General features: G+C 41.3%; 1 protein-coding gene across 2 annotated transcripts; it reads right to left on the bottom strand.

Moving 5' to 3' along the window:
- Positions 1-810: 810 nt before the first annotated feature.
- On the bottom strand, positions 811-10,771 carry ACP1 (acid phosphatase 1). 2 transcript variants are annotated; one of them, XM_081189272.1, is made up of 6 exons: positions 10,699-10,771; positions 5,325-5,398; positions 4,362-4,475; positions 2,489-2,550; positions 1,104-1,209; positions 811-978 (listed from the first exon to the last, which is right to left on the bottom strand). In XM_081189272.1, the coding sequence occupies exons 1-6, from the start codon at positions 10,739-10,741 to the stop codon at positions 901-903; spliced, it is 477 nt and encodes a 158-aa protein (XP_081045398.1). In that variant the 5' UTR covers positions 10,742-10,771; the 3' UTR covers positions 811-900. The 2 variants fall into 2 exon arrangements, with proteins under 2 accessions (XP_081045398.1, XP_081045399.1); XM_081189273.1 differs by lacking the exon at positions 4,362-4,475 and adding an exon at positions 4,194-4,307.
- Between the last annotated feature and the right edge of the window lie 356 nt (positions 10,772-11,127).

Here is an 11,127-nt window from a genome sequence, read left to right as displayed (position 1 = left end):
GCAGTCTATGGGACTCTCAAGAGTCTCCTCTAGACCATAATTCAAAAGCAGGGCTGTGTATACTTATGATTAAAAAGAAGGTAATGCCTAAATTCTGTTGTGTGGAAATTAACACAGTTGTAATTTGTATATGTTAGGGCAAGTGAAGAATATTTAATTAATTTACTCGGCTTCTGTTAGTACACATGATCTGCAAATAACACTTTGTGCCATGCACACTGCTCCAAGACTTCACAAGGCTGTATTTATCCTCTTTCAAGCATCATCTCAGCAGCTACTAAAGGCTAGATTTTGTTTGAATAATTAGAAAAAAAGAGAGACCAAGACTCTAGGTGACTGTACTATGCATCAAGACACCACACAATGAACTTATTCTGTGGTTATGCAGACTTGTGAAATTCATACAGCTCAACAACTCTATATGGCTGTAAGTCTCTCTCTCTTTCAAATCACAAATAATGGAAAAAGTAAAGAGAGACTGTTTTGTTAAGTCTTCAGTTCTTAATCATGTGACAAAATATCCAAAAGATACTTCTAAGAAATATGTTTAAGGTTAGAAAGTACCATACATACAAGTAGCAATGGAAAACAGACATAGGTGTATCATATTTAGAGTACGCATACAGGAATTCTTTTACATATTATGTGGAATATGTATACCAAGAATCACACACATTTATTTTGTCAGAACTGGATGCTTCCCCTCTTATATAGATGCTTGATCAAGGTCAATATTAATTTTATAAGCCTACCATTTCTCAAGTACAAGGTGCAGTGCACATCATGAAATTAAGTATGCTAAAAAAGGACTTATTTTTAGAATCTTTACAATTTAATATCAATTGAGAATAATTTTACAGAACAGCTAAATATTATTTGCTTTCAGAAACACTTGTCCCATTAATGAGGTTTCTCCAAAAATGCTTTACAGCATCTAAGGCACTGTTGATAAACAGTTTCAAAATCTTCATCAGTCCCCTATAGAAAGAAGCAGAGACAAAAAATAAAATGAACCAATTTAAGTTACAGGTTTCTTTATTACAACACTGATTGCTACAACACTGGTTTTGAGTTAAAAAGGACTAATAAAATTGCATACTTACATAGTACGGATCTTCAATAATAAGCTGCTTTTGGGGATCATAGCTCCCAAGCAGCTCAATCTGAGATTTGCAGTTTTGAACACTATTGCTTTTTCTTTTCAGATCTCTACAAGACAAAAGTTTAGGCAACTTTTTGTCATTAAGTGCGGCATGTCTTTCTTTCTTTCTTTCCTTTGACACTAATATGTCCTTAAAGTTTGCAGTGCATAAAGGAAACAAAAATCACAGTGTATAAAGGAAAAAACCCACACACTTTTAACAGTGTGATGTGATTTAGTATGCAGCATCTAACACACATATCTTTATGTAATGTTGTACCCAAGTATAAGTGTATGTTATGGAATACCAACACTATGGAGCCAAAAATACTAATGAGAGGCTCAGGAAATATATGCAACAGTTTCAGAACATTGACTTGAAATAACACCTGGATCCACCAGAAATATAGATTTCATACAGCAGCCTGTTCTCCTCTTGCAGAGTAATCCTGGCAATCATTTGCTCAAATGAGGAATAGATTACTATAATGCAAAAGGTACAATGCTATTCCGATCCAGAACGGGGAACCTGTGGTAAAGGGAAGTCCTCTTTCTGCACATAGCTGTTGGTTCTCCTTCTGCCATTAACTGCTACATTATGGGGAAGCCTTGCTTCTTTTCTCTTGCTTCCTTTCTCTTGCATTCTGAGAAGTCTTGCTTGTAGGCTTTTCTCTGCTTTTGCACACACTGTACGAACCTGCTCTTCATGCCTAGCTGACCACATCTACAGAACTTGATTGTTATATTGTTTCATGTTATGATCAATCATTAGTAATTGTTTGTGCCATATTAATCTCTAGTTACAATTTAATTAGGAGGCTTCATGCCTGTCTAGTTCTAGCTCCGATTCTCAGCCTTTAATGTATCAGTGATAAATGATCATATGTAAATCCCACCTCTCACATGTAATCCCCGCCTTGTAACCAATCAGCCACAGGCCCACCTGTGGCAATGCTTGCAATATTCAATAAAAGAGGCTCCCAAGGCCCGCCCTGACAGACGCCTCATGTTGCACCTGCCTCTCTCGTCTCCCGTGATTTTTCATTCCTACACTGTGGTCCTCCAGCTGTGTTTGAATTAACCCCTCATCATCTCTATGCATTGACCATGCTGGCCAGAGCTGAGGGTAGTTCAATAACATCTGGAATTTAATCTGTTTCCTTCCCCATGTTTTAGACAAAGGGTGTGGGAATACTCTTTAAGGGCTTTAGTGCCTATTAGGGAATACTCTTTAAGGGCTTTAGTGTCTATTAGGAGGCACTAAATGTAGCAAACAACTCATTTAGGCTAGAATAATCAGAACTATCATCATCTATAAGCAAAAAGCACATAGCTTTCACAACTTACCGTAAGTTACTTTCATCCATACAAAGCATATAATCAAACGTCAGGAAATCATCTTTTGTAACCTAGAATTTAACAAATACGTTTAAACACTGTTAACAGAGATCCATGTCACAACAATTCTTAATAAAAAAAATGCAAAATAAGGTTAAGCCAGTGTTGCAGTGATGGCAGTTAGCAATACATATTTAAAATTCTAAAGCCAAACGACATTTATGTATGCTAACTGACAGCTGCAAAGTAAGCAGCTCAGAAATCAATTGTCGAAAAATAAAACTGGAGACAGAACAATTAGTGTTTTAGCATTTGGCCAGGGAACACTTACACAAGTTATTGCTCATATTATCTCTCAAAAATCAAACACTCTTCAGAAATTCTGGGATAGGGTTGTAATGATTATGACGTAAAAGTATTGTTCAACAATGTGCTCTTCCAAAGATGCCATCAGTTCTTCTTTTGAACTGTGATAACAGTCAGAGCACATTTTGATGTGTTGAAAGCAACAGATGTGAACTATACCATTTAAGCTTTCCTTGTTAAGCTTTTAAATATTGGCAGGGGGGGGGGAGAATCAAGATATCAAGAGAAATAGAAGAAAAAGCAGAAGGCAGGCAGAACTGTTTGAGTGTTGAGAGGCTCTAATCTATGCTGAGTTCTATGGGTTTTACATGAAGTGGACCAAAGGGAGTTTAAGGTCAAAAAGGGCACCAGTGAAGCTAAAGGAACAATAATAAAAAGATCTGTAAATGGGGAAAACAACTAAAGCAAGACCTCACGAAAGGAAAGGAAAAGTCAGAAGGGAATATGTGACACATCCTTTGTCTAACAGAAATGCTGCAGTTATGAATCCATCTAAAGAAGGTCAGGCCTTAAAGGAATTTTGATAAATTATGTGCATTTATTTTAGCTGAGACATTGAAATCAATATCATTTAGCCATCTCTTATATCCTACAATTGTCTACTGGAGCAGAGTTGCTTATGCTCTGAACCAGGAACAGTTGTCACAATGGAGGGAAGCTAACAGCGAGTCTCTATTGGGATTGGTGTGATTTAACTTGTTTATTAATGAACTGCAGCCAGGGGTGAGAAGTCCAAGCCTGCAATCAACACCAAATTCTTTAGTACAGTGGTACCTCGGGTTAAGAATTTAATTCGTTCTGGAGGTCCATTCTTAACCTGAAACTGTTCTTAACCTGAGGTACCACTTTAGCTAATGGGGCCTCCCACTGCCGCCACGGCACGATTTCTGTTCTCATCCTGAAGCAAAGTTCTTAACCCGAGGTACTATTTCAGGGTTAGCGGAGTCTGTAACCTGAAGCGTCTGTAACCAGAGATACCACTGTACTATGAAAAGCCAAATGCAATATGACTCAAAAGGATCTCTTTAAACTGGAGGAATGGGCAACAAAATGGCAAACTAGGTTCATGGCAAGTGATTCACCTTGGCTAGCAAAGAAATAAAATAGTAATATTCCTAACCACTGAAATCATTTCAGTCAGGGAACAGTGTTAACAGGCTCTGGAACACGGCTTCATCCAACCACTTTACGCAGATGCTGTTAGAATTTCCACTGCTCTAACCACGACGACACTGAGTAGTTAAACATTTAATACTTTGCCAATCCATGCGCAATCCAACCTACAGCAGTTACCAAGACTTTTGCACCACCCATAGTTTCCAGAAAACAACAAACAGACTCTTTCTACCTGTCGTGCTTTATGGCCCGTCTGAATGTCATGATTTCTCAGACAACTTAAAGCCCTCGCATCTGGGGAGCGCCCCACATTCCAGTCAGAAACAGCACCGCTGTCTATCACCCACTGTGAACAACAAGAACATATGCATAGACAGTGAAAGCAATATGGGTACAGTACCTGCCTGGCAATATGATTCATGGTAACACCATGTTTCCTCATGCAATTCTGGCCTCGATAATCTGGAGGATTTCCTACTTCATACGTAGATGTTGCTGCACTGTCTATCCTCCACTACAGAAAAACAAGTCAAAATATAATAATAATCTTTATTGCAGTCCAAAAATCCATAACACAGATTCAGAATAAAATGCAGATTCATAGAGACAACCCCCCAGCAGAGGGAGACTGAGACGATATTTGTTTAGTCTTACGTATGATGATCTTTGATACGTATGACTACCGAAAGAAACTTTGCCACGGCCACTGTGATACCATTATACTTGTCCAGAAGATATTTAGTATACTAGGTTTCAGATTTACCCAGCCGATTTGCCAGTAGGGGTTTAATCAATAGATCGCTAGCTTGCTCATATTGTCCGCAATGCAGTAGCATATGCCTCATACAACTGATGTCCTGAGAGCATACACAGAGCCTATTCTGATAAGGGATGCCCCTCAGTCTGCCATTTAGCACTTCTGATGGAAATACATTTAATAATAATAATAATAATAAATTTTATTTATATCCCGCCCTCCCCAGCCGAAGCCGGGCTCAGGGCGGCTAACAACACTAAAATAGTGCAACATTATAAAAACATCATAAGAATTAATTAAAATCAAAATTGATGGCAACCATAAACTAAAGTATTGTAAAGATTGCCAAAGGAGGGAGTCAGGCTGTGCCCTAACCAAAGGCCTGGTGGAACAGCTCTGTCTTGCAGGCCCTGCGGAAAGATGTCAAGTCCTGCAGGGCCCTAGTCTCTTGTGACAGAGCGTTCCACCAGGTTGGAGCCGCAGCCGAAAAAGCCCTGGCTTTGGTAAAGAAACGCTGATAAATTGGTACAGACAGATGCAGGTAAGGTCAAAATATTTATATCATGCTAACAGAATGGCGGCTTTGGCGGCTAAAATAAAACTTACCTTGTTTTCAATGTTTCCCTCAGTCACAAGTTTCCTAAAAACAGCTTCGGCTATGGGAGAGCGGCAAATGTTCCCTGTGGAAATAAAGATTTGATCCAGTGACTTTAAAATGTAATCTCTCACACCTGTGTTCTTAAGGTGAAACATTCCAGAACCTGTGGAGGTACATGTGAAGTACTGAAGAAAGCCACAGAGTTCATCTGCTCCCCGTTCTATGCAGTTTCTCATCAGTGTTCACTTCCTGACTTCCACATCTGGCTTGTGAGAAGCCCATTATTGTTCACCAACAGCAACCAACTTTTAGCAGAGGTGGATTGTTGCAAGTCATTACACACCAGTATTCTATGGGCTTTATTGGTTTTCAGTAGCATTGCTGACAATGTATTGTGACAGATTGAATTCTACATCCCCAAAAGACAATTTCACCAACACATTCCACTGAAATCAACAGCATTTCCAGATTTTAAGCCTAGTTCCTAAGACACCTAGTGAAATCACAGCCTATGACCTGCAGACTTTTCCACTGAGTAACAACTACCTGCTTTGACTCAAGCTACAAGTACACTGTAATGAAGTCTTTAACTTCATACTAGTAAAATACAAGCTGGGTCTCAACAAGGAGATACAAGGAATTACATGGGGGAGGTATTAACTCATTTCTGCCCCATCTCCTTTCCCTACAAAATAAATCTTATATCTGAAACCATGGAGTTGTTTACTTAGGAGTAAGTCATATTTTGTTTAATATGATTTGTTCCCCTGAGTAGACACAGATAGAATTGTGCTACAAGACGAACTACAGGCCAACCTTCTCCTTGCACCTCAACATAATGGGTATAAAAGTGGGGTTGCCTGACTCAGTGTTTGCATTGGGAAGGGGGTCATTAATGGATAATCCCTCTTCTGATACTAAAATAGTAAAGGTAGGATTGCTATTTGGTTTCAGTCTGTTCATCACTCTGCAGCAATGCAACTTCCAATGACAACATGCACACATTCTCAATTTGGCTGACAATGATCTACAGTGCAACTTTAACGTAGCTACTAAGCAAATACAGTGGTACCTCGGGTTAAGTACATAATTCGTCCCGGAGGTCCGTGCTTAACCTGAAACTGTTCTTAACCTGAAGCACCACTTTAGCTAATGGGGCCTCCTGCTGCTGCTGCGCCGCCGGAGCCCGATTTCTGTTTTCATCCTGAAGCAAAGTTCTTAACCTGAAGCACTATTTTTGGGTTAGTGGAGTCTGTAACCTGAAGCGTATATAACCTGAAGCGTATGTAACCCGAGATACCACTGTAATAACTATCTACTGGGATCAAAATTAGACCAAGAGTGAGTGTCTATCTATCCAGCATCCTTTTCACACAGCAGCCAACCAAATGTTCCCAGGAAGCACATAAGCAGGACTTGACAGCACCTTCCCTCTCCAGTATTCTGCCTCCTCCAGCTGCTAGTACGGTATTTAGAGACACACTAACAGCTTCGCTCTCCTGTGCTAGAAGAGGAATAGATGAGGCAGAGAAGGGAGAACCCCACCAGCAAAGAGTGTTGGTGGGGTGTTCACAGCCAAATTTCAATACTGATCCTCAAATGGAAGACAGAGGCTACTGCCAGCAGGAACTCACAAAATGTGTGCCAGTGCAGATTCACTGGCTCTTCAGCTGGCTCTGATGTCATCAGTTGATGGCCATGGGCTCAGCCTAGTATCTGGTGTAGATACTAGGGACTTTTTCATGTTGCCCCAGTGTGAGTGGTGGGGCTGTGGATGCAGTGGTGTTTACACTGCTGCATCAACTCTTGCTGTTGCCGGTCAGGAGTTTTAGTTCAGCTCTAGATGCGTCTTCCATGACCAGTCATGGCTGAAGCTGTTGATGAACCAATCCTTCATGAATATGTCTGATCTCCTTTTAAAGTTATCCCTGTCCAATGGCCAAAACCACACATTGTGGCAGCAAAGTAAGTTAACTATGTGCCGCACAAATAGGTATTGTCTTCTAACCATGTCCAATCTACTGCCAATCAATTTAATTGAGTAACACCCAACTTCCAAGTAGTGTTCGAAACTCCCATTGCTCTAGGTGCATTTTGCGACAGGGAATTTCATTAGCGTAAGCACCTTCTGAGCTCTAGGCGCAGTACTGCACCCCCATGATTTCAGATTAAAACTGCAGAGTGTAAGGAAAGGAGGACCTTTTTCTGTCTCTCCACTTCCAGCTACTCTCTGAAGACTGGAGAAGAGACCCTCTTAAGAATATTAGGTGGTTGGGCAGGGGAAGGACAAGACCATGTGGAAAATGAACATAATATTTTAGCTGCAGTTCATTCATTTTCAGTTTTGTCTCCTTGTTATTAAAGAAGTGTGCCTAGACATTCTGTTGTTGCACCCATAACCTGGGTTTAAGGTGCCATTTAGCTCCTAGTTTTCATATCTCAGTTTCTAACACTGCTTCTAAGTGTTGAAGGAGAGAGAGAGACAGCTCTATCTACAGTCTCCACACCATGCTGCCGGACCCTAGTCTAATCCTAGTTGAACACTGTTTCCAAAAGCAACCAGCCAGGATTAAAAGCAGGATTTCTAAATGCAGACAGAGAAAAACTGTATCACTATCATTTGTTTAGAGATTTTAAGAGACGTCATCTGCTCTCTCAGCTGCAGCACCTCCATCATCACAATTTAATCAAGCAAAAAGGTTTCATAAAGTGATATCTCATCTTCTACTTCACATGTGGGCAAAGGAATGAGATACATCAGGCATAATCCACTAAATGATTGTTGTGCATGCCTCACTGAAACATAGTCCAGACTGCACAACTATGGACAGGGCCCATGTTTAGATGCATCTATTTGATTTTTACCAATTGATACATGTTTCACAATAGTCATTTCATGTTTCTTTTGCCCCAGAAGCAATGAGGCTGGACAGAGTAACAGCAATTTAATAAGCAGGCTGTAGCTTCCATAAAATTCCTCTCCTGCTTTCACTCTGCAGGGTAGTTTCAGTGCCGGCTATCAGGGAAAGGTTCATCCATTTCTTCCAGAGGATTTTTTGACTGAATACCAGGAGCAGGCAACCTGAGCTGTAATCGGCTCCTATCAACATCTGGTGGCCCCTAAAACCCCAAATGATTTGGCTTCCCTTTTTTAAATAGAAGTATTATTCTTTAAATATTGTTCTCAGCAGGTGACACTTTTGAACCCCAGGACTACACTGGTTAAATGGAGAGGTTTCAACTTGTCCACCAATCTAAGAAACAGGGTGAAGGGCTAATGTCACCTCTTTTTTTACCTTTGTAAAATAATCTCTCTTTCTCTCTCTCTCTCTGGCATGGCACCGTTTCTAGAAAAGCACCAGGGACTTAGGAAACAGGACATTCTCAAAACTATGCCGCACGAGAGAGAGAGAGAGAGAGAGAGAGATCTTCTCTCTCTAAGACCTTCTAATAATGGCAGCATGCCTGTGGGAGAATTTTTTGCCAAGATAAAGAGATGCTTTATTTTCGCTCGCCAGGGCAGCACTGGGGAAGATGGAGTCCTTCCTACACCAGTGATGCCCTAGGGACCAACAGGAATATTAAAGCAAAGCTATGCACTTTGGAGTAAGCCCCATAATTCAGTGGTACTTCTGAGCAAATGTAGCAGCATACAGCCTTCATTTCTGTTGTTACCCTTCCCATTTATTTCTCACATGTACTGTACACCACAAGAGATCCACAGACATGTTACTCTTCAAGTATTAAGTAACTTATAGTCTGCTATGTAAAGAATATCCACTACTCCTATTACAAACCAAAAGCAGAGGCTAAGTGATATTTGACCAGCTTTATATTTTGCAAATCAATGTAAACATAGGACATGTACTGGTGAAATAAAAGCTGAAGACTTAATAACTTCCCATTCCTCAGTGGAATGATACTTTGCAGATAAATTGCAGGCACATACTATGCAGGCACTGGTGTCTCCAGCTTTGTTTGCTCTCTCCCTCCTCTGTCCTAACCAATAAGAAATGAAGATAAGCCCTCACACACTTGGGCCCACTGCTACCACGGGGATGTAGGGTGGCACCCTCTGCTGCCATGAGGAGGCCTGGCAAGGCTCTCTGCTGCTGCGAGGAAGTGTGATGCACCCTCCACCATTGCAGGGAGGTATGGTGGGACCCTCTGCCCTCGTGGGGGGCAGCAAGGCCCTCCGCCACCGCAGATATATATCGTGATATATCAAGATATCATATTTAGCTGGTGATATATTGTGACGTTGAAAACAAGGTATCACCCAGCCCTACTATCCAAGTTGTATCTTACCTTCCCAACTCAGCCATTCCTCAGGGGAGGTGATGGTGGTGGGAAACCACTAAACTCACCAATGCCCCTTCCCATTACTAGGATAAACATAGTTCTGCCAGTGCCACAAAGGAAGGTGGAAGATCTGAACCAGGAGATCATCAGAAAGTAGGTTTGCCACCTGTCCTGTATAATACAGGATTGTTCCGCATTTCAGTGTAAAATGCTGAGTCCTGTATTGACAGATTTGTCCTGTATTTCAGGCCTTCTCTCTCTGTCTGCCAAGTTACAGACCTCCTCCAAACGCATGAGTAATAGATTACCACTGTATTATAAAGCCAGGGGGAGGTGGTGTTATGTAAAACAGTCTCCTTCCATCACCACAGAGAGCATGGCAGCTTCTGTCCTACTCCAAATGTAAATGTTTCTCGCTTCTAGGCAGCTCTTGTTTTAAGAGATTTAGTGGTAACACTGGATTCCACTCTGGCTGCCCATCTCTTTCTTCACAAGTAAGAATGCCGTGGCTCTTCTAGCTGCTCCTGGCTTAGCTCTTCTGATATACAGTGGTACCTTGGGTTAAGTACATAATTCGTTCCGGAGGTCCGTTCTTAACCTGAAACTGTTCTTAACCTGAAGACCATTTTAGCTAATAGGGCCTCCTGCTGCTGCTGCTGTGCGATTTCTGTTTTCATCCTGAAGCAAAGTTCTTAACCCGAGGTACTATTTCTGGGTTAGCGGAGTCTGTAACCTGAAGCGTATGTAACCCGAGGTACCACTGTAATTGGGGGAGGAAACAGGACAGCTTAAAGATAGAGAACTGAATAATATGAATGTGCAGCACATTTTTGTATTCCAAGTCCATGAACATATTTTGTTAGCTTGCATAACACTTCCTATTATTATTATTATTATTATTATTATTATTATTATTATTATTATTTTCTTCTTCTTGTTGTTGTTGTTGTTCTTATTACTATTACCACTACTACAACTACCCACTCTGGGCGGTTTCCAACACATAGAAAAGCATAATAATGAAACCCCATGCATTTTTATTTTTACCTCCCCGATTCTCCACCCCCACTTTCCACTCACCCAGGCAAACGAATAAAACGGACTTAGCTTCCCCGGCCGCCATGCTCTCTCTTTCTTTCTTTCTTTCTTTCTTTCTTTCTTTCTTTCTTTCTTTCTTTCTTTCTCTCTCTTTCTTTCAGGAACCGCCAACAGGACCGAGCAGCGAAAGAGGCAGTTCGGAGGCCCTCGCAACTGTCGTGAAAAGCCGCCTTTCCCGCTTTACGGCAGCCGACGGCCGTCTTCGTATAATGCCTGAGTGGCGGGGGGGGGGGCGGCGAAATGTGAAGGATACAAAATAAAGTTGAAATCATTTTTATTTTTTTAATTCCCTTTCAGGAGTTAACGCCCCCGAGCTCTCTTTCGCGGCTTCGATTCCAACGTTAGATAAAGAAAATCAGGCGCATGGTTTAGACGACTATCGCGCCTCACGCCCGCCCATGCACCTGCTCC

This window comes from Podarcis bocagei (genome assembly GCF_964188305.1).
Source record: "Podarcis bocagei genome assembly, chromosome: 3".
NCBI classification, from domain to species: Eukaryota; Metazoa; Chordata; class Lepidosauria; order Squamata; family Lacertidae; genus Podarcis; species Podarcis bocagei.
Note: the sequence above shows the minus strand (reverse complement) of the source record. Positions and strands in the feature narration are given on the sequence as shown.

What these genes read in the sequence shown, in the direction of transcription:
- ACP1 (XM_081189272.1), bottom strand. Translation starts at nt 10,741, where the DNA reads ATGGCGGCCGGGGAAGCTAAGTCCGTTTTATTCGTTTGCCTGG. An exon ending in CGTTTTATTCGTTTGCCTGG is followed by an intron (nt 5,399 to 10,698) that starts GTGAGTGGAAAG and finishes TTATTTCCACAG; the next exon opens with GGAACATTTGCCGCTCTCCC. An exon ending in AGGGAAACATTGAAAACAAG is followed by an intron (nt 4,476 to 5,324) that starts GTAAGTTTTATT and finishes GTTTTTCTGTAG; the next exon opens with TGGAGGATAGACAGTGCAGC.